Source organism: Acomys minous (assembly GCF_964271855.1).
Source record: "Acomys minous genome assembly, chromosome: 2".
In the NCBI taxonomy this organism is placed as follows: domain Eukaryota; kingdom Metazoa; phylum Chordata; class Mammalia; order Rodentia; family Muridae; genus Acomys; species Acomys minous.
Genome location: NC_140484.1, coordinates 30,059,356 through 30,086,548, shown reverse-complemented (window position 1 = coordinate 30,086,548; position 27,193 = coordinate 30,059,356). Strand labels below are relative to the sequence as shown.

The window sequence follows — 27,193 nt, the reverse complement described above, 5'->3', positions numbered from 1 at the left end:
AAAAAAAACTAGTATCTTGTATTGACTTTCATTTGTTCTAACATACTCCAGCATCTTTTCACTAGTCATGTAAGTAAGCTGGAATTCAAAATGCATTAACAATTTTTTTATCTCCCTTGACCAAATTACTTTTCTATCCCCCTCCACCCCATTTAGCTTCTTTTACATCTTAGCCTAAAACCCCTCTGTTCATAAACTTCCACTACTAAGCATTACTGTTAAAAAACAAAACCTAGCCAGGTGTGGTTGCATGCACGCCTTTAATCCCAGCACAGCAGAGGCAGAGGTAGGCGGATCTTGTGAGTTCCAGGCCAGCCTGGTCTATAAACTGAATCCAGGACAGACAGGCTATAGAGAAACCTTGTCTTGAAAAACCAAAAAAGAAAGAAAGAAAGAAAGAAAGAAAGAAAGAAAGAAAGAAAGAAAGAAAGAAAGAAAGAAAACAAAACCTTGCAGTTTGTTTAGTTTGTTTCTTAGTTATAAACAATTGGATTCAACAACCTACACTAAGTCTACTTCTTAGCACCCTCTTGTTCTCCATAACAGCCACTTCTAATGCTGTCATTATGTAAAAGCTTCACCCTATCACCCACAACTCAGTAAGGTAGTTCTTAACTAAAATCCATTAATTTATGTTTTTTAAAAACTAAGACTATCTGAATTTAGGCATGTCTCAATGTTTCAGTGAAAACTATGTCTCTGTTCCCAAACCAATCATTGCACAGGTTTTCAATATTTGTATTTCATGATTTCTTCCGTGCATTCCTTTAGCATAAAATTATGTCCAAGTCTGAGTAAAAGTAGTCACTCCCCTTGAGAATATTCGAACCTAAACTACTAGTCCTTTCATTTATACCTCAATCCACTATAACATGGCAAATGCCTTGCACGTACTCCCTTGAACCATTCTTCCCAATGTTGTTATGAAACTAAAGGGATATTTTTCAGTTTTTATTTCACTCAATCTCACTACCATCTAGTCACTCTTTTCTCGAGACCATTTACTGTAACTTAACACAATTTAGACTTTTTGAGATAAGAGGGGAGATATGCGTTCATATAATTCAAATTCATTCCAGTATCTACTAAACAATCAAGATTAAGCAATGAACATAATGACACTTTGAATATATGAAATTAGAGGTATAGGTATCAAAGATGACTGAAATATTCAGGTTGAAACAATAGTGACAACATAAACAAAAATTTAAAATAATTGAAAGTCAGAAAGGAAAACAAAGAGCTTTGGGTTAGAAATAGTTAACATTTAAAGGTAGCAGTTGTATAACTAATTAGAAAAGTTGTGCTGAGCAGTTGTGAGGCACACCCTTAATCTCAGGAGGCAGAGACAGGCAGATCTCTGAAACCAAGGACAACCAGGTCTACAAAGTGAGTTCTAGGACAGCCAGGGCTACAGAGAAACACTGTCCCTAAAAAACAAAAACAAACAAGCAAACAAAAACCAACAATAACAAAAAGAAGTAAAAGTTCTATGGACAGAAACAGTTTATTTTTTAAAGACAGGTAGGGCTGAAAATATTGACCTGGAAATCTTTTGTTAAGTAAAGCTATGGGAAGTAATGTATCTAGAGGAATAAATATAGAAATGGAAGTTCTAAAGACATAATTGCAGAAATTACCTACAGACACAAGGAAAAGCCAACAACAACAATAAAAATACTAAAAAGATGAGTTAAGGTGTAATTTAAAAATGCAAAAACAGAGAATAAAAGTTTAATTGCTAAGTGTCCTAAATTCTTTAATTTTCCAAAGAGATTAAGAAAGAACAAAATTAAAGCTAAGAATTGAGAAAGAAGGCATTCATCATTAGTAAAAGTCAAGACAACTTAAGTAGAAACTAACTAACTGCAAAGGCTGTTCCAAGTTAAACATTTCCATGCCTTGGACATTTTCTGAAACAGCAGCAGATAAATAAACATACTACCAGAACTAAAGACAAACCATTGTAAGTTTTTAAAACCACACATTTTCTTAGAATAAATCTACGTCTTGCTTTTGTTTACTACTGACTGGCGCTATTCCTTGCCACACAGGATAATCCAAGAGGTCTCAGTGAAGGCAGAACAGAAATAAGCTCATTACTAAGTAAGTTACTAACTCATTGTCCAAATATGTTGGTGTTATCTAAAAGACACCTGAGTAGCAGTGCATAGCTTAGCTCCCTGGCCCTGGCTGTTCTCCTCATCTGCCAAGCTCTATCCATATCCATCTCTAATCTATGTCTGCATATATAAGGCTTTGAAATAGTAGATAATAAAATCAGGAAACTTTCAGATTTTGGTAATGGCACAAAGACACACAGGGAACTCAGCAAGTTTTGCCAACCTGAAATAACAAGTTCTACAAAGATACAGGAACCTAGGAAAAGCTACAAACAAAATTGAAATCAAGAGGATATGGCAATTGAATACTCTGATATCTACAGAAAATACCTAATATTTCAACTGGCTTTTTTTTTTCATCTTTCATTTCACAAACAGGAACTATACCATTTCTCTTCTCTACAAACCAGTAACCTGTATAGTTTTCTCATATATTCCTTGTGCCAATTGACCAAATCATGTTTGTTTGTTTGACAAATTTGAAATCAAGTTAATAAAAAGACAAACTTCTTATAGAAAAAAGTAACTCCAGGAAAACACTTGTCTTGGCAGAGGACCCATTTTACCAGATATTAAAGGATTTTAGGGGCTCAAGAGGTGGGCTCACTCAGTAAAAAGCACTTGCTTTGCAAACATGAGGGCCTAAGTTTGGCCAGGTAAGAAAATCTGGGTGGGGCAATAGGTACCTGTATCCTAGTATTGTGGAGACAGGAGGATCCATGGGACTTGCTGGTCACTAGTCTGGTCTAGCACTGCCTCAAAAGAGGTGGGCAGTGTTCCTGAGGATGACACTTAAGTTATCCTCTGGCCTCTACATATATGTGAACAGAGTACACATGCATGCATATTCTTCCGCATGTGCGCACGTGCGTACACAAACACACACAAACATAAAAAGAGAAAATTTAAAGTCACAAAAAATAAAGAAATACAGCAACAAATGAATAAAGGTCAGCAACAGAGTGGAGAGTTCAAACACACGAGGGATGCTATCATAAAGATGGCATTTCAAAACAATGGAGAAAAGTGATGTTGCAACAACTGGCTGGCTGCACACAAGAATAACAAAACATCTGGTATTCAACTTCATTTCTTTTTTTTTTTTTTTTTTTCCAGAGCTGAACACCAAACACAGGACCTTGGGCTTGCTAGGCAAGTGCTCTACCACTGAGCTAAATCCCCAGCCTCTCAACTTCATTTCTTGACTAACAAATTCTAGATAGATCCATTCACTTGTTTTCATTTTATTTATGCCTTCATTGAGCATTAGTTAAATGCTTATAGGTAGTGTGGCTAGGTACTGGTACAACTGCTGTAATGAAGATATATAAAATCAAAGTAAATAGATATATACATAAGTTCTAAGTTATATAGTCTTAGTTCAGTCAAGAATAATTTCTCAGCGTTGAAGAGATAGCTCAGTAAGAGCTCAGACTGCTCTTGCAGAGGACCAGAGTTCAATTCTTAGCACTCATATCAGGAGTCTAACAAAAATCTGGAGATGCTGCTCTTGGGAGATCCGATGTCTCTGACCTCAATGGGTGCTTATATTCACATGCACATACCAACACAGATACACAAATGTACACAAAGTTAAAAAAAAAGTAAGAAAATAAATCTTAAAAAATATTTTAAAAAATTCTCTGAGGAAGTGACAAAGGGAGCCAACTATGTAAAACCAAATCAAAATGATAAAAACAACTTAGGAATATGTGTTCAAATGCAAAGACCATGAGGTGAGAAATGGGTCAAGCCTAATGACCCGTTTGATCCCTAGAACCCACATAGTGGAAGACAACCTTCTCTCCCAATTGGTCCTCTGACCTCCACTCTAGAGCCACCGCACACACACCCAAACACTAAATAAATACATAGAAAGGGGAAGGAGTTAGTGGGTAGGTGCTTTGACAGATATGTAGGAAGAACAGAGTTAAATTCTTTTTTGGTTTTTTGGGTTGTTTTTTGAGACAGGGTTTCTCTGTGTATCCTTGACTATTCTGGACCAAGCTGGGCTCTAACTCACAGCCATCTGTCTGCCTCTGCCTCCCAAGTGCTGGGATTAAAGGCGTGTGCCAGAGTTAAACTAAGCACTTACCCATAAGAGTGCTTACTGATTTCTCTTAATGTTTATTTTTAAATGGCTGATGGACAGAAAATGAACTCAAAGGAGAAAGCAGAAATTAGGTAACTATAGGTAAGAAATGGTAATGGCTTAAACTTAAGTAGCACCATTACAAATATACAAGCTCAGAATTAACTGCCATTTTTAATAAGGGAACTAAATGAAGTGGAAGAAAGTAAAAAAAACACAAGTTTTTTAGCCAGAGCTACATAGGCTTAGCAACAGTAAAATTATCACCACTACCAAAACAAAACAAGCCACAAATATAGGTTTGAACATGTCTAAAATGGTTACTAGATACCATTTAGATACAGGAAACAATTGTGGTTTCAAAATAGTAAGAGGACCGTATTGCTGGTAAAAGAAGATTCTATCTATCCATCTATGCATGCATCCATTCATCCATCCTCCATCCATCATCTATCTAAAGTGTGCATGTGTATGCAACATATGTATGTTTGCAAGTGCCATACCTGTGTGTAGGCTATTGTGGAGGGCAGAAGTTCATGTCTGGTGTATTTCCCAATTGCCTTCTCCTTGTTCACCTAAGACAGGATCTCTCACTGAACCTGGAGCTCACGAACTGGCTAGACTGTTGGTTGGAGGAACTCTTCAGCATCCTTCAAGCTCTGCTTCCCAGGAGTGAGATTACAGGAATGCATTGCCATACCCAGTTTGTTTGGTTTGGTTTGGTTTTGGTTTTGGTTTTTCCAGACAGGGTTCCTCTGTGATGCTCTGGCTGTCCTGGACCTCTCTTTGTAGACCAGGCTGGCCTCGAACTCACAGCAATCCACCTGCTTCTGCCTTCCGAGTGCTAGGATTAAAGGCAAGTGCCACCACACCTGGCTGTAGTACCCAGTTTTTATGTGGGTGCCGAGGTGAGGTTCTTAGCTTATACAGCAAGCACTTTATCCACTAAGCCAACTCCCTAGTCAGAGACTTCTTTGAAAAATTTTATTTCCTTCTTATACCATTTAGCTTTTGCTACTAGATATACACATAATTTCTTAATAAACAATTAACACAAACATAATCATTGGATTGCTAATTAGTTAACATACATTAGATACATTTCAATCACTCTCTTTAGATTTCCATAATAGGTATTTTATATGCTTTGCTGTTGGGTTTGATTTTTTTTTTTGAGACAGGGTCTCATCATGTAAGTCTAGCTGGCCTGGAACTCACTGAGATCCACGTCTCTTGTCCTCCCAAGTGCTAGGATTAAAAGCATGAACCCCCATGCCGTGCCTATGTTACCATTATTTTTTAAAAAACAATATTACAAATAGTGTCAGTCCTACAACCCAAGGACTCTAACTAGCTCCTATTCCTTGAAATTCCTTATAATCATTTCCTCCCCAGTTTTTCTCTCATCAGAAAGATTCTATTTTCTCAATCCCTACATCTTTTGGCAATGCAGAGCAGAGGTTAAACACTGGCTCTTCAGCCAAACCATCTAGGCCCTGCCACTAATTAGTCTAGGCAAATTAATCTTTTAGTGCCTAATATTTTCCATTTGTAAAACAGCTCATGAAATCAGTGACTATCTTTCTAAAGGATTCTATTTTATGTGTATGTGTGAGAGCCTACATGTATGCATGTGTAACATACATGTGTCGGTATCCAAAGAAGCCAGAGGTGGTACTGAATCCCCCAGGAGTTCTTCTAGAGGGTATTGTGCCACCTGATGTGGGTGCTGGGAACTGAACTGGGATCCTCTGTAAAAGCAGCTATTGCTTTTAACCTCTGAATGATCTTTCCAGCCTCTCAATAACTTAAAAGCTATGGGAATAACAATGTTTGTAAAGCCTTTCAAATGAGGTAGCAGTGACAATAATGTTAACTACTATAAAAATAACGTCAAAATGGAATTTTGAAATTTTTGCTAGGATTTTGTGTATTAAAGGCAACCAAGATAGGCTCTTTTTCTCACCCTGTGGATAGTGATCCCTGGTTAGGGGGCCAAGGGGATGATGACCCATCTTTTCATAAGGGTCACTTAAAAGACATCCTGAATCATATATTTATGTAACAACAGCAAAATTATAGTTATGAAGTAGCAACAGAAATAATCTTATGGGTGGGGGTCACCACGACATGAGAAACTATATTAAAGGGAAGGTTGAGAACCATTGTTCTAGACTGATAAACTAATCAAAGACTACTGCTATAAATTAGAATGAAGTTACAAAAACACTAGGAGGCAAATTCAGTATCATGCGCCCCCACCCCCATTTCAGCAGAGTCAAACTAAACTGCCTAAGCTGACCAAACTTCAAACATGAATTTTGTCAGGTTTCTAAAAACTCTATCTAGTCCTTGAGGAAGAGAGTATGCAGCTTCTCTCAACCCAACAAGTAATTACTGAATTCCTTTGTTCTTAAAGAGCCACTTACGTTTTAATTTGAAGTGAATAGTTACAAAAGTTAAATAGCAGCAAACCAAGTAGAAAGTCCCTGTGCTAGGAGTTTATTTTCTGAGAGGAGAAATATATTATATGTAACTAAACTGAATGACATTATGTATTAGGTTGTAAAACAAAAACCTATTAAGAACAAAGCACATTAAAGGTGATAATGACTCAGAAGAGGAAAATTACTTAAGAAAGAATGGTTAGGAAGTCTTAGATAAGGTAGCATCAGAGAATAAAATAAAGGACTCAAGAATCAATGTATATTCTAAGTACAAGCACAAATATTCAAAGCAAAAACAAAATGTCTTAAGTTTTGTTGATTATTTTCTAGTATTTTCATCTTCTAATATAAAATATTCAGATATGTCAAAAATGCTGATTTTATAACTACAGGAAAAATATGTATTGAGTTTCTTAAAAGGCCTGTTGCTTTCTGTGTGAAATAAAATGGAGTATTCCTTTTCAAGACAACCTGAGAAAATGATCAGAACTGTCTTTTTAGAAATTGTTTATTTAGTAAAAAACAAAAACAAAAACAAACTTTTTTTATTTATCTTTTGTTTCCAGTTCTTTGATTTTCACCTGCTTCTATGACCCAGCACTAGGATCAAAAGCACCTTCCACCAAGGCTGGTCTAGCATTTTGTTTCAACTGTTTCTCAAGGCAGGGTTTCATATTCTCCTACCTTGACCTTCCAAACACTGAAAATCCAGGTATGAGCAATCAGGCCTGCTTGAAAAGCAGTCTTAAAAACAAAAATATGAGCCCGGAAGATTGCCTGGTAGGTAAGTCTGATGATCTGAGTTTGATCCCTAGAACACACGTGATGGAAAGAGAAAGCTGACTTCCTCAAGCAGTTCTCTGACCTCCACAAAGCATGCTGTTGTGTATGTGGGCACAGTACACATAAACATACAAACAAATAAATACAATAAGATATAAATATTTTAAAAAGGCAAAAGTATGAAATGCTACTGGGAAAATAGTATTATACCTGAGTGCATATTTTGTGGAAAAGATTTCTTGGTCTCAACCAAAAAGGCTAAGAATATATACTACCACAAAAATCATCTGTCCTACTTAACTCTAAGTTCTTCCTTTAAAGAAATTGTGTATGTGTGCATGTTTGTGTGAATGCATGGGTTAGTGCATCAAGGCTGGCTCCATCTTACTATTTTGACAAGGAATTTTTACTTTCTTTCATGTGTGTAAGTGTTTTACCTGCATATATGCATGTGTACAATATGTGCATACTTAATGCCCATGAAGGCTGTAAAATACTGGGTCTTCTGGAACTAGAGTCACAGATGGCTGTGGAGCTGCCACGTAGGTGCTTGGCATCAAACCTGGGTTCTCTGCAACAGCAATCTTAACCACTACCCCATCTCTCTAATCCTCTTTACCTTCTTTTTTGAAGCAAGGTCTCTCCCTGAACCCAGAGTTTACCAACCAGCTACCCTGGCTGACCAGCAAGCCCTGGGGAACCTTCCTTGTCTCTGCATCTCCCTACTTCTCTCCCAGGGCCACCATATCCAGCTTTTACAAAGATACTGGAGGTCCAAACTTATGCTCCCTAGCAGGGTAGGTAGTTATGGACCGCTTTATCGCTCTAGCCACATGTTTATTTCTTCTTAAAAATTTGTTAGCATATATTAAAATATGCAAGGGTGCTTCATGTGACATTCCATACATGAAATAATGTACTTGATCATATTCACCCTCATCACCTCTGGCTCTCCTTTATTTCCACCCTTTCACATGCCTAATAATCCAACTTTTACTTTCAATGATATGCCCCCACCATTATACAAATAAGAAAAAAAATCATGATGATTTGTCTTTGTGAGGCTAGCTTGGATTAGTAGTTTTTTCAATTGCTAACATGCTAACCTGCCAAGTCTTTTGCAAACTAAAGCTATAGTCCCTATAAATTAGAATGCTATCATTTGCAAGAAATTTTATCTTTAACAAATGGGATGTATCTGAAAAAGAGAGCTATCCTTTGGGAAAAGAAGATTCCCAAGCACATTCCACATGCTAAATTACCAATTCAAACACTTCCTGCATTTTATCTCTTAGCACCGCTTTTCACTTTTAACACAAAAGACAAACCTCATGAACAGCAACACTTATAAGGTGAAATAAGTTTTATTTTCTATTCATTATTTTTAATCTTTTAGTGTATATCCCAACATCAAAATCGACAAATGTGAACTCTGAAACACACTAACATTTGAAAAGGCATTAAAAAGAGTTATTTCTATCTGAAAATACTTTCAGATGTCTGTACTCAAAAGCTTTTACACAGTAAAATTTGGATTTACTCCTTAGTACTAGCTATTTTAAATCTTTAGAACTGCACCTTAAAAACATATGGGTTTTATATTTTGAGTGGAATTTTAAAAAATAACAACTGCAATACATGACCACTGCAGAAAAAGTAAGAGTAGAAATACTAAACAAGCACAGTTCTAATGTAAAGTTATAACCACATACTCAAGTATCCTATATCACAGCTCTGATGATTTACATCCAAGCCCAACTTCTTACCTATATAATTTATTCAAATTTATAAGGACTAATTTTTAATAAAATATTCCAACATAAAAATTAATATGCTTACTATATAAACTTTAGGAATACACACAGAACATTTTTTTAAAGGGGCTAAGGATGTAGCTTAGCTCAGCTGGCAATGCCTGCCTATCATGCACAAAGCCATGGGGACTGATCACCAGCACTACACAACGAACTCAAGGTCAGCTTAGGACAATCAAAACTCTGTGGAAAGGAAAAGAAAGAGGGTGGAGGATGAACCTAGCAACTTTCTATTATTTTGTTGATTTCCCTTGTTTCAAAGTATATATACTCAATATCCTAAGATCTAAGCATGAATAATTCTAGAACATTTACAAGTCTCAAGTGGGAGATGGTACAGCAAAAGGTTTGGGTAGATAATATTACCTACCACTGAGTAGGGCAATTTAATAAGAATGTTAAAGATTCAATTATACAAGGTTATGGACAATAAAAAATGGCTATTATTTGCTTGAGTAATTCTAATTTTAAGAAAATAGCCTAAAAATGATCTGAAAGCTAAAATATAAATAGAAAAGGAAATAACCTTCTTGAAGCTGATTTCTCTCAGTATTTACAGTACTGAAAATAATACCTCTTATTGGTGCCATGATATAATGTTTCTAGCCTCACTAGCTGCCTTCTATCAAGCTATCTGGCTTTTAATAGATGGCGTACATATTTAACTACAATCTTCCATAATCTTTTTCTCCCACAAAAGATAGCTAAAGACAAGCAATTCTAATATAAAGTTCTGCCTTGGCACCCTTGTCCAACACTGTACTTTCCTGTCTCCAGATCTGTGTGTTTCTCTTCACCAATCAACCTGAAGGAACAGGATAATGTTTGCCAACATATCTAGATGATATTATGTACTATCTAGTACAGAACTGTTCAAATACTCAATGAGGTCAATCTCAACCTCCCCCCCACCCCTGTTTTTCAAGACAGGGTTTCCTCTGTGTAGCTTTGGCCGTCCTGGACTTACTTTGTAGAGCAGGCTGGCCTCAAACTCACAGTGATCTGCCTCCTGAGTGCTGTGATTAAAGGCGTGCAGCACCACGCCCGGCTCTCAATGAGATCAATTTCATCAAGCTTAAAACTATGAGGTCTTGAATAAGAGATTTTGAACTTCACACCCACAGTAGTAGTTATTCCACTTCTAACACTCTAGAGTATAGCTTATCACAGTACTCCTGAAATATGCTCCCATGAAACACTGAAGAGTACTTTATTTACAAGCTAAACCAAGATTCCCAATCAACCTCATCAAGTAATTACTCTTCTCAATTTGAATACAAAAACAGTTAAGGTCTTGATAAACTCTCTTAGATGAGGAGTTTCCTCCCATAATTGTCTTACGCCTTTTTGGACCCTTTAGAAAAAACAAAGTAAGTGACATATAAGTACATCAAAACTGGGTGCTGTGAAAATAGCATCTTGCCACCTAAGAGTTCTTTCCATGTAACTATTTTTTACCTTTTACCACACACTTCTTCCTACTAACTTTTAAATCTTTTGGAAATAGAGAGTGCTCACAAGGCCCAGAACTGGTCACAAAAGAAGTGATCAATAAACATCTTAATGAGTTCTATTTTCATGCCACCACACTTAAATATTTCCAGGGACGTTTCTAAATAAAACTTTTCTAAAACAAATGGCAATTATAACTAAAATTACATGCAATATCAATATCAAACTCTTAATAGTATATAGTTCTGAACAAGAGACAAGTGCAGATTCTAACTAAAGGCCAAAAATCTCCAATGTTTAAATATTTATACAAAAAAAAGAATTCTAATCTGGGCATGGTGGCACACGCCTTTAGTCCCAGCACTTGGGAGGCAGAGTAAGGTGGATCTCTATGAGTTCAAGATCAGCCTGGTCCAAGACAGCAGAGCTGTTACACAGAGGAACCCTGTCTCAAATAAGTAAGTAAGTAAGTAAATAAATAAATCTATACTTTGGCTTCTCTTAAGCTCTTACAAACCTTTCACCTTTTTCATAAAAGAGAATGACAGAACTTGGTGGGCAGGATCAATCAGAACAAATAAGCTTCTTGTCAAAATTTTTAACCAAATATTAACTGAAAAATAAGGCAACAAAACCTCAAATTTAACTTAGAAGATTAAAATCAGTCTGTAGAATTATTTTGATTCAATTACAACTTGTTCTTACACATTTCAATTTTTAAAATGTTGAGGCTTTTGTACACAATAATGATACTTCTGTATTTCCATCTCCAAGGAAAACAGCTTGCCAATTAAAAAGTAATTAATAAACTAACCTTCAGCTATTTTAAGACAGTACTTCTCTTGGGGGCTGGAGAGATGGCTCAGTGGTTAAGAGCGCCACCTGCTCTTCCAGAGGTCCCGAGTTCAATTCCCAGCAACCACATGATGGCTTACAACCATCTATAATGTAATCTGATACCCTCTTCTGCAGATAAAGCACTCATATACAATAAATAAAATAAATAATTTTTTAAAAAAAGACAGTACTTCTCAATGGTTCAAGCAAGGTTCCAATGACCTTTTGAAGGGGGAGGGAAGGGGGGTCACCTAAGACCATCAGAAAACACAGATGTTTACATTATAATTCTAAACAGTAGCAAAATTAGTTATGAAGTAGAAAAAAATGTAATTTTATGGCTGGTATTACCATAACATGAGGAACTGTTTGACAGCATTAGGAAAGTTGAGAACCTCTGTTTTAAGAGAATTTTAGACCATACACATATCATATTAACAGCAGCTTAACTGAGAAAGAAAAAATTAATGATATTTAAGATTATTTTTATCAAAAGATCTAAAATGTTCAAATGCAAAAATCTTAATTCACCTACATTAGCTCATGGATGATGGATATTTTATAACATCAGCCTTTTAAAATTAAAAAAAAAATCTAACTTGGGCTACATGTAAATATTCTTTTTCTTTTCTTTCTTTTTTTTAATGCTTTATTTTTATTTTAGGTATATTGGTGTTTTGTCTGTGTGAGGATGTCAGATCCCATGAAACTGTTGTTATAGGCAGTTGTAAACTGCCGTGTAGGTGCTGCAGATTGAACCCAGGTCCTCTGGAAGAACAGTCAGGACTCTTAACCACTGAGCCATCATTCCAGCCCCATGTAAATATTCTTAGAATTTTTGAAACTCCACTGGCCAACTTTGAAAGAATTTTAATAGTTGTCATTTTTGTAAATCTTTCCTTTAAAGATTGTATGTGTGTGTGCGTGTGTGTGTGTCTCTGTGTGTGTGTGTGGGTACTGAAACAGGCCACTGGTTCACCTGGAGCTGGAGCTACAAGTGGTTATGAGTGGCTGGGATATGAAATGAGGTCCTCTGAAAGAAAAAGCATCAAGTGCTCTTAACTGCTAAACCAGCTCTCAGCCCATTTTCCTAAATCTTGTATATAGCTTCCTATTACACATCTATTCTTCCATTCCTTTCCACTTACATAACTTTATCCCTATTTCTATTTTTTTCAACAAGCTCTCACTATGTAGCTCCAGCTGGTGCATACACGCATACACATATTCACATATTCATGCGCACAAACATGCACACACGCGCACACACACACAGAGTAACACTTTTGTACACTGTGTAAAGACTGTCTTTGTATTATTCAAATGATGATTTCGGTACCGGCAGAGAGCTGAGTACTTTTGTTATTGCTATTCATAGGGCTATCATCTGCCTCAGTACTTTGTAAACATATTGGCTTAATAAAGAGCTGGTGGCCAAAAGCTGAAGCAGGAAGAGAAGGCAGAACTTCTGGGAAAAGAGTTGAGGGGAGATTCCTCACTGGGACAGGAGGAGGTAGGATGTACCTAGAGCGAGGTAATGGGCCATGTGGCAGACAGGGACTAGAATAGTCGGGTTAATTTAAGTGATACAAACTAGCTAGGAGGTAGCCTGAGCTAAGGCCTAAGCTATAATAAAAATTAATAAGTAAAACACACAGACACAGACACACACACTCACATACACCAGGCTGTCCTCCCTGGTTCGTTTTGTTTTTTTAGTTAATTTATTTATATGAATGCCTGTCTCCATGTACACCTGAAAGTTAGTAGAAAGCATCAGACCCCACTACAGATGGGTGTGAGCCAACATGTGATTGCCAGGAACTGAACTCAAGACCTCTAGAAGAGGAGCCAGTGCTCTTAACCACTGAGCCATCTCTCTAGCTCCTTGTCCTCTTGAATGCTGGGATTGAAAGCATGACCTACCTTGCCAACTTATTCCCTATTATTAATGCTAACTGGTGTTTCTTAGTTGCCTCAAATAATAAATGATATTAATTCTAAAACATAACTTTCTTGAGAATACACACATTATCTAATAGAGAAGAGTGTATAGGAATGGGAAGAACACTGGCTAGTTGTTAACCTGACACAAGATACTATCATTTTAGAAAGGGGAATCTTAATTTAGAAAAATTCCCCACTAAACTGGCCTGCTTCTTAACTGGTAATTGATGCGGGAGGGCCTACTTCACCGGGTAGTGCCACCCTGGGCAGATGGTCCTAGATGGTTTGAAAGGCAGGCTGGGCAGCCATGAACAGCCAGTAAACAGCACTCCTCTGAATTCTTCAGTTCCTACCTCCAGATTCCTGCACTATTTGAGTTCCTGCACAGACCTCCTTCCGTGATGGGTATACTATGGAACTGCAAGATGAAATAAAACCATTCCTCCCCAAGCTGTTTTTTTTTTAATAATGTATTTATTTATTAGTATGAGTGCTCTGCCTGTACATACACCTGCAGGTCAGAAGATGGCATCAGATCACATTATAGATGGTTGTGAGCCACCATGTGGTTGCTGGGAATTTCAGGACCTCTGGAAGAGCAGGCAGTGCTCCTAACCTCTGAGCCGTCTCTCCAGCTCCCCCACCCAAGTTGGTTTTCATCATGATGTTTTATCACAGCAATAGAAACTTAACTAAGTCAAGTGGTATAAAGTATAGTTTTAAAACTAATTATTTAAAAGGTATGTTGGGACTTTCAAAAACATGGTGTCACTTTAAGAAAAAAAAATCCACACCTATAGCTCATGCAAGCAATTAACCAGGTTTTAGAAACTGAAAGAACAGTCCTCAGTTTTAATCCTGGTTCTGAAAGAAACAATTTAGTAGTAGCATATACAAATTTTGTTTAAATGTTTCTATATTTATTATGATTATACGTATACAAAGACACAAGTGAAAACAATGGAGTATACTCAGGTCCTAATATATTCCTTTTCTCAATGGATCAATATACATACTTTTCTGGGGTGTAGATATGATTCTAGACCCCTTCTAAAGCATACAGAATTACTTACTTTCTTGACACTGTTTCATACTCTGTGTTCACTGTAGCTTACCATTTTGGAATGTCCTCATCAAACTCTCCAGAAAAAAAATCCAAAAACAGTGTTCAACTCCTTTAAGAATCAGTTCAAGTACAAACTCTCCAACAGCTTTAAACTACTCTCCCCCTTCTCCTTTCCTAGTTTCCCTTGCCCTCCCTTCTCCCTTAGCTTTAAGCCAACTTCCTCTAATTTTTTTTATGTATATCCATCATATAATTATATACAATTATTATTTTAAATGTCTCCTTACTACTCTGGGGCAAGGCACTAATGTTTTCATTTCTTTTTTATTTTTTTCTGGGTGTGTGTGTGTGTGTGTGTGTGTAGAGACAGGATTTCTTGGGTTAGCTCTGACTGTCCTGGAACTTGCTTTCTGGACCAGGCTGGCCTCCAACTCACAGAGATGAGTGTGTATCTACCTCTCTGAGTGCTGGGGTTAAAGGCATGGGCCTCTACACGCAGCTTTGATGTTTTCATCAAGGACAACTCCACCAAATACATAAATATTTGTGCCATCATCTAACCTAGATTAATATTTTTACTGTGAAATTGTTACTGGTACTGGAAACTGTTCACAGTACCAGTACCACTAGGCTGCTCTCAATGATAATGTGGCATCCTCTTTACCCAATATCTCATCAGCAGCTCAATGACAAGCTCAATAGTATATGCAGCAGTTCAAAAAAAATTTCTTTTTACATTTATTTATCGAGGAGGTTGTGTATTCCACAAGTAGAAGTCAGAGGACAACTTTCGGGCGTCACTTTTCTCCCTCTACTACATGAGTCCCAGGGATCAAACTTAGGTTCCCAGGCATGGCAGGAAATGCCTTCACCCACTGAGGATTCTTGCGAGCTCCATATATGCAGCAACTTTACCATTTGAAAATAATTAACTCAGTGTCTAAGAAATAAACATCAGGAAACAAATAAAACTTAAATAATATGTGATGCTGGCTTAATTATTATATACCATATGTCACTTTATGAAATCCAAAAATAAGGACATCTATTTTCTGAAAATCATAATCCATAAAAAGTCTGTAGAATACTGTTACAGAACATTTATATATCCAACTTGTATTCCAAGCAGCTGTAGCTTTCACCAAGTTCTGCCCACTCAAACCACTCAGATATGACTCAGATTTTAAGCTAATATAAAAAAAGAAAAAAAATTTTAGTATCCACAAATATAGTCTAGCACTTACAAAATGTTTGCATACATAAAATACTGGTACAAAAACATAAGGGACTCAAAACTATCTATTTGAGACCATTATATTATTTTTGCTACTAAAATGCAAGAATTTTATTTCTTTTAGCCTACCAAATCATACACACACACACACACACACACACACACACACACACACACTCATACACACTTTATACCATTTTAAGCTAAAATTTTAAGTGTAGACACTATTAGATCACATGAGGATATTTCTGGACATAAGCCACTGGGAACAATTTATAAATTTTTATGCAAAAGAGAAAAAGTAAGAGCCAGGTGTGTAGTGCATGCCTGTAATCCTGACACTTGGAGGCAGAGGAAGGTGGATCTCTGTGAGTTCAAGGCCAGCCTGGTGTACAAAGTGAGTCCAGGACAGCCAGGGCAGACAGAGAACCTTGTCTTGAAAAACCAGAGGGCAGGGGAGGGAGGGGGGATGACTTGTCTTTTTGTAGGACTAAGATTTGTTATGTATACAGTAATTTTGAAAATATCAATAGCTTAGCTACTTTCTAAAACTTCCAACAGCTATTTTGTCTATTCTACATGCATGTTTCTCCATCTATAAAACTAGATAGACTACAAGAACTCTAAGGTTCCTTCTGTGTATAAAATCCTTTATCAGTTGGAGTATATTTACCTCCTTAGAAATAATGACATGTGGGCCTGGAGAGACGGCTCAGGTGGTTAGGAGTACCTACTGCTCTCTCCCAGAGGACCAAAGTTTAGTTCCTAGCACTCATTTCAGGTGGCTCACAACCACCTGTAACTTCAGTTGGAGTAGATGGACAAACTCTGGCCTCATGGGCAACTGCACTCACATGCATATGTCCTCTCCCACAAACAGAAATAAGTTAAAAATAAACCTTTTTTTAAAAAGCCTTTTAAATTGATGACATGTGAATGGACTGCTTTTTAATATGTATCATATTCACCACAATGTACTATAAAGAGTAACACACAGTTTTTAAAAAATCACCAAATAAAAATATTAAAGTAACTTTCAAAGCTAATTTGTAAACATTTAACCTATTACCGAATAATTCTACTTCAGTGAAGAACGCAAAAAAACTTTAGTTTACTTAAAGAGAATTGCCTTCTAGCCGGGCGTGGTGGCGCACGCCTTTAATCCTAGCACTCGGGAGGCAGAGGCAGGCGGATCGCTGTGAGTTCGAGGCCAGCCTGGACTACAAAGCGAGTCTAGGACAGCCAAGGCTACACAGAGAAACCCTGTCTCGAAAAAACCAAAAAAAAAAAAAAAAAAAAAAAGAGAATTGCCTTCTAATGAGTTAAGCACCCACTATATTACTCTTTTAGTGAAATTAGTCAGTAATGCTTTGAAAATAGTTATGATCAGGCAAAAACAAATGAAGAATAGATTATTTTACGTATCTCATACAATGCTTAGGTTCAGATTTGAAGTATTATTTATTCATCTTACTGCAGTAATGTGATTAATACACTGAGTTACATGACCAACCTTACTGGCTTTGTTTTTCAAAAAATTCATTTTGTTAAACTCCTATTCCAGAGTCTAGAGAGATGACTTTTTGCAGTAAGCCCGTCATGCCCGTTACAATGGAACAAGCCTTGTAAGCCCAGCTCCAAGGGCGATGAAGAATGGAGACTGGCTGGGTGTACTTGCCTCACACTCAGGGAGGAGCCACGCCTCAACGGAAAAGGTGAAGCGTTCTGGCAGACATCAGACACCTTCTTTTCACTTCTACTTCATGATCATGCTCACACACAGCGTGCAAATGTGCTCTCTCCCACAAACACACATAATTTAAATTGGTCTTAATTCACATTTCTAGTATTTAAATGTTTCTATTACTGGGCTCATGCCCGATATATAGGGATTACTGTATAAAATCTTAATTTTAGTGTCCTATGTTAGCTTATTTTCTCTTGCTGAAAAAGAAGGAGTATAGATGTACATACCAAAAAGAATGTACAATTTGAATTATCTATAATTACTAGTAGAATAAAAACTGTCTAAGACTGGGTACTTAGCTCCATGGTAGAGTAATTGCCTAGTATCCCTGAAACCCTCTGTTCTCTATCTAGCACTGGAAGAAGAAAAAGACACAGACAGACAGACCCTCACCATGCAGGTATAAATATGAAAATGTTATGTTGATGTACTCATTACCTGTCACTGCAAAAATCCAATGTCTTCAGATGAAACAGAAACACTTTAAAACACTAAATTTTCAATGGCTGGAACTGATAGTAAAAGACACAAATTTTGATGGACCATCTTTCCACACGAGCCGAAAGTATTTTTCTAAAGGTATTTTGCCCCACGAGGTGTTTTAAATGCCCTAAGAGGCGGGTTCAACTTCCATCCAACAAAAACCTTTCCTTCCGCCTGCTCGTGTAACTAACTCTTCCACCTTGAACCCATCTACCTGATCTCGGAGTCTGGGGTCCTTGGCGCTGGGCTTCCTCCTAGGCTTCAAGCTCACCCTTTAAGTCAAGCCCACCACACCCCTCCGGCCGGGCGTCTAGCTCTGCTCCTCCCCGCCCGGTTCCGGCATCAACTCCGCACCTATCAGCGCCGCCCCCCGGGCCCTGGCCCAGCCCCTCCTCGGACACGTGTGCGGGTCTGTTTGTGTCTGTCTGTCAGTCCCGCTAGGGACCAGGCTCGCTTACCGAGAGAGAAGCGCCAACTTCTGCTCCAGTAGCATCTCCAGTTTCTGACCCTGTTTGGAGATCCAGTGGTCGACGCCGTGCAGGCGGTAGCACGTCTCCAGCATCAACCTGAAGTCCGCCACAAACTCGGTGATGCCCCGGTACTGGCCGCTGGAGAACTTCTCTTCCATCTTCAACAGACACATGCCTTGGGCCGGCTGCGGCGGAAGGACGCGACAGCCCCGGGCCCCGCTGCTGCGCCGCCCTTCGACCACCTCTTCTTCCCCGGCGGCAACGCCCCCCAAGGGCTGCAGGAAAGGGGCGGTGAGGCCGCGGTGCTTCTCCTGCAGGAACTCGCCCAGGATGCGGTGGCCCTGCTGCAGCTCGTAGGTCAGCTCCTGCCCCTTACCGCCACCGCCCGCGACCACCGTCGCCTCCGCCACCACCTCCTCCTCCTCCTCCTCGTCCAACGAGGAGGCACTCCTCCTCCTGCGGACCAGCCCGGAGGCCCCGGCGGCCGCTGCCACTACCACCGCCTCCTCCTCCTCGTCCCCTTCTCCGGTCTTCGGTGGCGGCCGCTCCTCCTCCTCCTGCTCCTCCGCGGCCCGCTCCATCTCCCCCGGCGTCTCCCGCACGCTCATGCCTCGCCACCCCCACCCCACCCCGCCCCCGAGCAGGCCCAGGCTGGGGTCGAGAGGAGCGGCCGCTCGAGGCGCCCGGGGCACGCGTGAGCGCCGACCGCTTCCCTCAGAGAGCCGAGGCGGCGCGCAGCCCCTGCCGCATCGGGCCTTGCCCTCCTCAGTCGCCGGCCTGGACCGGCGCGCGCGCGGGGGTCTCAGGCTCGCGCCCGCGGGGCGGGGTTACATGGCGCGCGGGGGTGGGGGGGGAGAGGAGAGCCTAGGTGCTCTCCTCTCTCCCCTCCCCCCGGCGGCGAGCGGCCCGGGCCGGCTTCACCCTCCACACCCCGCCCGCCCGTCCGTCCGCTCCCTCACTCGCTCACCGGCCGGGCCGGCGGGGCCTCGGCGCCCCACCCCCTCCCGGGCCGACGGGGCGCTGGGAGGGGGCGAGGAGTAAGAGGGCTCTGCTCCCTCCCGGGTGGGCCGCAGCACCGGGCGGCCGCGGCTCCTCCTCTCCCTCACACCCCCCTCCCGCCCCTGGCTACCTGCGGGGGACCTGGGCAGGAGGAGGAGGAGGCGGCGCGCACGGACCGGGCCGGCGACAACTGTCAGTTAGAAGCCCCGCTGGGCGAGGGGGGAGGGCGAGGGGAGGGGCGGGGAGGCAAGGGGGAGGGCACTCAGCCCCCCCGGCCGCCGGGGAGAGCTGTGTGGAGAGGCAAAGAAAGGAGAGCCGTCGCCATTCCCGGCACGCATGCGTAGTGGCACGGAGTGGCCCCGCCCCCTTCTCGTCCCGCCTTGCTACGCCAAAGCCAGCACTTGGCTCCTCCGCCGGCCCGGAGGCCCACGGCGTTGCGCGCGGATTAATGATGTCATCAGTCTGCGGACTTCTGTAAGGGGTGGGGTGGAGGGAGCAAGAGCGCCTGCGCTGATGCACACCCGGGTAGGTGATCAAGGGACTGAAAACAATCTTTTTGTGAGACCCTTGCTTGTCCTAAAAGTTAGTTTTCTCAAGGCAGTTCCTAGGTAACCTTTGTTACGGAAAAATGAATAAGGGGAACCCGTTGTAAAATAAATATCATCGCACCCCGCTTGTGACTCCTTTTTTAAAACAAAACCAGCATTTAGAAAAGTTTAGAAAGGAAGTTGAAGGACTTCGAAAAAGAGACTGGTGGTTTGTAGCACTCTATTTCTGGGAAGCGAATCCTGTTGAAATTTAAAAACCGAAAAACACCGGGATTCCTAAGTTGGGCTAAGAATTAAGAGAATGCAATCGCACTAAAATGTCTCCACATATTTCTACTCTGAGCTGTACAGCTTGTCATTGGTGTGTCATTTTACTTTAAAATGACTAAAAAGTGGACTCATCACATTAGTTTACATGTTGCTTAAAATAGAGGAGAATTAATGAGCCCAAATAGATGTTACTGTTTGCTAATGCACACGGTGTTCAGACTTACTTGTTTTAAATTTGGAATAAAACATAAACCAAAACTATGGAAGTGTAATTTGAACATGAAACTTATAACTAAATGGTTGAGATAATCTCATCCTCAAAATTGTCTGCTTCTGTATAAACAAAGACTTTTAAAGGACTGATAAAATGTAATACCTTAACATTTTTTTGTGCTCAATAAGTTAAAGACCAGTTAGTTGTAGTTAAAATAGTAAACAGGAACACAAGATTTTAAAGTACTTCACACATGCATATATTCATCAGGCACTTATAGTTTTCTCTCTATCACACGTAACTCAGTTCATGAGGAAAAAAGTAGGGACCAGTTCTATTTCAACAACTGGCAATTATGCTTGGCTGGGTTTACTTCGTTTCCTTTGAGAAAGCCCAAGAATCTAAAGCCAGCCGCACTGGAGCAAACGCCCCTCCCCTTTGGCCAGCAGACCAATCTCAATGCTCTCCTCCAGCAGCTTCCACAGACTGAGCCTCCTGCTGCTCAGCACTACTTCATTATCTATTTGATTTCTCACGATGATCACATAAGCTGCCTCTTGGCCTTATCTCACGGATGAGGAAAATAATACTTAGGAAAACAGTTTGCCAAAATTCAGATTTTAAAAACTCTTATTTTAAAACTCCAAGCGCCCAATTAGAAATCATTTGCCACCAGGTGTGGTGGTGCATGCCTTTAAATCAATCCCAGCACTCGGGAGGCAGAGGCAGGAGGATCGCTGTGAGTTTGAAGCCAGCCTGGTCTACAAAGTGAGTCCAGGACAGCCAAGGCTACACAGAGAAACCTTGTCTCGAAAAAACAAAAACAAAAACAAACAAATCATTAGCCAGGTTTTCACAAGACTGGAGAAATTGGGGGGAAAAAAAGATTTAAGACACATAAGTAGAAGGAACCTTAAACTCTGTTCATGAAGAGGCCAAGATGATAGTAATCCTAGTTATTATGAAAGAAAAATCAGGTCCTTGAACTTTTAAAAAAAACCCACTTTATTATATAAGAAATGTGTTGTTTGTGGGTAAATTATAGATAAAGGTTGCCATTTAATCCCACCACCCAGAAAAAAACTATTAAACTTCAAGGTAGCTATTTTTCCTATATATTTTAAATGCACTTGTAACCATACTATATATCAAATCCTGAAACTATCTAAAATCCTAACTTTATATCCCTGTCTACAATAGACTACACAGTAGGAGGACACCTAGTAGGAGGAGAAATTCGATATAAAACAAATTCTAAAGTACAAAAAAAGAACACAGTAAAACTACAATTAACAGTAGCGACACTGACAGTTTATTGAGCACTTACTGGGTCAGACATATTTGTTTGGTAACATACACAATACTCACAAAAGGCTCAGGAATTCACAACAGACATTCTTGTTTGTAAATTTTGAATGAAGTTTTGTTAAGTAGAAACTTTTTTCTACCCTACCAAAACAAACAAACAAACAAACCAGCATTAAAGACATTCCAATTAATGCAATTAATCCTAAATTCATAGAGCTTTTTTAAATACACACACACTGATACATGACTAGTTTTAAAGCTCTTTTCTTTTTAATGATTAAGGATAAAATTTTGTTTCCCTATTTCTGTAGAATCCATTAGGAACTGCTTCAAAATAGAAATCTATTTAACCCCCATTCTGAATAAATGTTTCCCTTAATGTCTGGTGGGGGGTAAGAGGGATATGACACACACAAAGCAATACTCTGGTAAAACATGTAACAATAGCTGACTTCCACAAACACTGACTACTTAGTAATAAACTTTGTTACCATCAGTCAAAGGTTTTCAGCATTAGATGCCTCAGTACTTCCTCCTTCTAGATACTTTTTAAAGATCAATTTGGTTAAGGAAATTTTTTGTTTGTTTGTTTGGTTTTTTTTTTTTTGAGGCAGGGTTTCTCTGTGTAGCCTTGGCTGTCCTGGACTCACTTCGTAGACCAGGCTGGCCTCGAACTCAGTGATCCACCTGCCTCTGCCTCCTGAGTGCCGGGATTAAAGGCGTGCACCACCACCGCCTGGCTGGTTAAGGAAATTTAAAAGTTCTTATAACTCTCAGGCAGACACCTTGGGAACTGGAATTTCGTCACACTCAAGCACTTTTCAGGAGTTCTATATGAAAAGGTTCATTTATATTATAGAAAAAAAAAGAAAGAAAAAACCCACTGGGCATGGTGGCGCACACCTTTAATCCAGGGAGGAAGAGGCAGGCAGATCACTATGAGTTTGAGGCCCACTGGTCTACAAAATAAGTCTAGGACAGCCATGTCTACACAGAGAAACCCTGTTTCAAAAAACAAAACAAAACAAAAAACAGAAACAAAAAAAAAAACAAAAAAAAAAAAAACAAAAGAACTCCTTTACCCACTGCAGTTCCTGGAAACTCTCAGTTCTAGCAGCCTTTCATTACCATAATGAACAGAAGAACAAGTCTGCCACTACAGTCTCCACTCTCAGTCCCAGAGATATTTATCCTGGAAGTTTCCCTTTCTTTGTGAGCTCTTTGCATCTTGTGATACTCACAGACATCTTGGCACCAAGTATACTGTTCTGCCCAGCATCAATAGTTCAGACAAACAGCAACAATTTATACATTTCGCACTAAATAGGGGGAGAGTGACAAATACCTCTAAAGACAACTGGAACCACAAGTTACAAGCACAGTTTAAGGGATTACACATGCAAAATAAACAGAAGACCTTAACACTGATCCTGGAGAAACACAGCAGAGAGAAGCGCTGTCTCTCGTTTGTAACGGATCCACTCACAACACTTTGTAGTTACTTTTAGGATAGATGATATTGAATTGGTATTAAAGTGCTTCAAGAAGAACTGAGTAATTCCTGTAAAGCTTCCTGCTGTTCCTCATCAAGCTGGGATGTGCATTCCAACCATAATTCTTCAGAAGTCTGTATCTGACGAACAACATTAGCTAGGCGTTTGGCACAGGGGTCTTCCTGGCTAATTGTCTCGTTAATTTTCCCTTCTGCAATTATGCTGATGATTTTGGGAAGGTTGGAGTTATTTGGACCGATCACAACTGGGTGGTTACTTTCAATAAGGTCACAGAGAAAGTTCAAAGTCTGAATAGCTTCTTCTTTATCTTCATGCAGGGGAAGCCAGGACAGCCAGTGTGGGAGAACTTCATCTACGTTTACACAGTTGGGCTTAAACTTCATAATCTTTCCTATTGCTGAGATACAGTTCTCTGTAGCAATGACATTCTTTTTGGTTTTGGAATTTGCACACTTAATAACCTTTACCAAGAGCGGAACAGCTTCAGAGCATAACGAGCGATAATCATCTCCACCAAACTGCGCCATCACACCCAGTCCGTAGGCAGCGGCTTGCCTGACTTCGGGGTTGTTATCTCTCATATTGAGCAGCATCGGCCACCGAAAATACTCAACGTACTTGAATGAGGTTGGACTGCAGTGCTCAATGATGTCATCAAATATGCACAGTCCCCACTGTCTGTCTGGCCACGGCCGACTTGAACAAATCAGATTGACAATGAGTGGAAGCAGCTGTTCAAACCACGGCAAAATTTTTTCCTTGTAAGTACTAAACAGTGAGTGCAAAATATCTGACACTTTGGTCAGAATGTAAACATCGCATTCATCCTCATCCTGAAGGGACATTTCAACCTGTTGGTCGTAGCTCTCTTCTTGCCTCTTTACTTGCCGTAACTCTTGGTTCTTGAAGTGTCCTTCAAGTTTTGCCTTCAAAATCCCTCCCAGTTCTTCCAAGTGGTCGTCATTGAGACAGCCATCTCCCATTACCTCAATGGACTTTGCAAAAGAATTCATTATTTCTGAGAGGACATCTGTGTCGGGTTCTGTTCCGATAGCTTTGATTAAGGGATCACATATCAACTGCCACATCTGGGACAGATACTCCGAGCCACGAATTCTTGCACACTCCAGGAGAAAGGGCATGGCTTCTGCGGCGGCCACTCGAACATTGTCGTGAAAATAAAACTTCAGCAGAGGAACCATCAGCTTCACAACTTGCTCCGTGTACTCCACAAACCCTTCTCGTAACTCCTTAGCGTAGTAAACCAACATCTGGCAAGCAGTTGCTTTGGCTTCAAGTCCTGAGGTTTTAATCCCAAAGCTTTGCTGGTCGCCGAGATTTACAAACTGCCAGCCATCATCATCGGTCATGTTCTCCACATCTTGCGTGTCTAAGAGAGCGACGTCGGGTTTAGCTGAAGCCGTCTTAACAAGAGGCTCAATAACCAGTGGAAGATACTGCTCAAAGTCCTTTCCGAGAATTTTACACATTCTAGCCCATGCTGAAACCATGTAAGACGTCTGCGGGTCGTCGTCTTCCATATTATTTAGGTCTGACTGTGTCTTCAGCAGTAACTGCATCACATTCGAAGCATCCTGCATAAATTTTTCCTTCCCAACAGCAAGACCAACGTGGCTAATGCACTCGATAGTTTTTCCTCGAAGAAGCTTGAGCTCCTTTTGAACAGCAAGCTCCACAACCTGTTTGAGTGAGGGCATAAATATGTCATAATATGGAACAAAGCTTTCTTCGATTGCATCCGCAACCGAGGCAATGGTTGTCACAAGTTGTTCTAAGGCCAACTTAGTTCCATTCCGAATCAGCTCCTGAAGTTTAATTACCAAGATGGAATGTAGACTTTTTATCATATTTTCCAAATATAGAACTAGCAATGGTTTGGGGCAGTCTTCAATAAAAATAACAAGAGCGGAAGCTGCGTGAGATTGCACACGCTGATTACCTTGATTCTCCATGGTTCGCAACAAAGCTGTAATCACTAGTTCATGGAATTTCTTTTGGAAGTTAGGTGCAAAATCGGTAGCCATCTGTCCAAGCGTAGTACAGGCAGCAGCCCTTACCCTTGGATGAGAATCCTGAAGAAAAAGCAAAACTGAGTTAACCGTTTCGTCTAGAATTGGTTCCATTTGCTGATGGCAACCTTCTCCGATGGCTGACAAGGCCATTAATCCGGCATGTCGGCATTTCCAGTCATGGCTCTGAAGCATTTGCATGATATGCTCCTTGGTCATTGGCAAAACAACTTTTCCACCAAGTCCACAAGCCAGTCTGTCCAGCGCACTCTCAGCAGCAACCGCATTACTGTCGAAATCATCTTCTTCCATTTCATCGGCATTCACCCAGTCCTCATCATCCTGGAGATCAACCATCATGGCTAATATATGGGGCACCGCCTGCGCAATGATATTCGTATGCTTTTTCAACATTGGAGTTGCCGTTTCCGATAAGGTCACTATTACTTCCAGAGCCAGCTGGCGCTGCAGATTACTAAGCCTAGAGTCGCCACATAACTTCAGGCTCAACTGCAGAGTATCTTCTAAATAGGGACCCAAGTACTTGGGTACGGTGTCTGCAATCTCGACAAGGGATTCTAGCACCGAGTCATCATCCTGGTAGCAGGAATCATTCACCGCCTGTAAGATTCCGGGAAGCAAATCTGCAAAGTCTTTGAAAAGAGCAATATTGTTCTCATTAGCAAGGACAAACGCAGCTGCAGCTCTAGCAGATAACGTCCTGATTGCTGGATGCTCTTGATCTTGAATACATTGGTCCAACAACCTCTTGATGATATCCAAATCGTGGCGATCCTGGCTCCCAAAAATCCCTGGGAAGTGCCAGAAGACGTGAAGTGCAACTTCCCACAGAACCACATTTTTGGAGTGAATCGAATCAATGAGGAATTTCAGACCTTCTGGCCAATGGTTTGTGCCATCCTCATCTATCAAATTTCTGGCCAGCACCGCAAAAATATCGCAAAGCTTTTTCCTCATGCTGGCGTGCGTTTCTAACTTAACAGCCAGGATCAGTTCAATCTTGACATCCCTCTGCACCTCAGAAGGCAGATTTGGATAGACCTCCTCAAACCCAGAGGACAAAAGCCGTCGTAGCAGTGCGGCAGCCATTTGTCTCACCTCATAACCTGCTCTTCTATTTCGGACGGCATCTAAGAGGAACGTAGTCTTACACAGACCTGGAATATTCTCATAGACTTCCTCTGCTTGCCTCCGCACCATACAGCTTGGATTGATCAGGTTCTTCAGGAGCTGGTAAAACTCCTGCTTCTCGGACACGGTCGCCGGCATCCCTGCAGAGCCGGCCGCCGCCATCGTGCCCTGTCAAAGCTACCGCGACCGGGATGGAGGGAGGGAGTCTGCGGCTGGAAGCAGTGACGTCAGGGAAGCGACGACTGGGATGGGCGGGGTGGTGCTCCCTCCGGGGCTGCGGGGGGGGGGGAGGGGGTGAGGGGAACGGTGGAAGGCGGGGATCCGGCGTTTACAGTGTGGAGGGAGCAGGATGCCTATTGGGGTACCCATCTTGTGTTTTCCGATCCGTGTGCGCTCGCCTAGACAGAAAGGAGATAGAGAGAAGTTCGCCCCGAAAGTCTACATGCTGTATGATGCCCGTTATTTTTTATGAAAGATCTCAAATAAGCACCTCTATACGGACTTTAATTAGCGGTTGCTATGGAGTGGGGGATTTGGAGTGGAAGGGCGAAGGATATGAAGTTATAACTGCTATCCGGGGAGTTCATTTTGAGGGTAGATGGAAATGTTCTGTAATTGATAGTGATGATGATTCCCTCGATGCTGGTTATATTAAGAGCTTCT

General features: G+C 40.6%; 2 protein-coding genes across 7 annotated transcripts in view; both read right to left on the bottom strand.

The window, feature by feature from the left end:
- BRD10 (bromodomain containing 10) overlaps window positions 1-20,161 on the bottom strand; it is an 80,887-nt gene extending 60,726 nt beyond the window's left edge. For 4 of the 5 annotated variants that reach the window (XM_084769726.1, XM_084769729.1, XM_084769727.1 and 1 more), the window contains exon 1: window positions 18,484-20,161. In XM_084769726.1, the coding sequence (XP_084625852.1) occupies window positions 18,484-19,103 (620 nt within the window). In that variant the 5' untranslated portion in view covers window positions 19,104-20,161. The remainder of the gene's footprint in view (window positions 1-18,483) is intronic. The other variant, XM_084769730.1, reaches the window with a different exon arrangement.
- A 1,654-nt stretch (window positions 20,162-21,815) lies between these two features.
- RANBP6 (RAN binding protein 6) lies at window positions 21,816-26,798 on the bottom strand. Of its 2 annotated transcripts, XM_084755339.1 has the most exons (2): window positions 26,557-26,798; window positions 25,240-25,441 (listed from the first exon to the last, which is right to left on the bottom strand). In XM_084755339.1, exons 1-2 carry the CDS (start codon window positions 26,690-26,692, stop codon window positions 25,371-25,373), a joined length of 207 nt encoding a protein of 68 aa, XP_084611465.1. In that variant the 5' UTR covers window positions 26,693-26,798; the 3' UTR covers window positions 25,240-25,370. The 2 variants fall into 2 exon arrangements, with proteins under 2 accessions (XP_084611464.1, XP_084611465.1); XM_084755338.1 differs by having other exon boundaries at window positions 21,816-26,766.
- Window positions 26,799-27,193: the final 395 nt, after the last annotated feature.

Coding starts and splice junctions, on each gene's coding strand:
- RANBP6 (XM_084755338.1), bottom strand. CDS start 26,692: ATGGCGGCGGCCGGCTCTGCAGGGATGCCGGCGACCGTGTCCGAGAAG.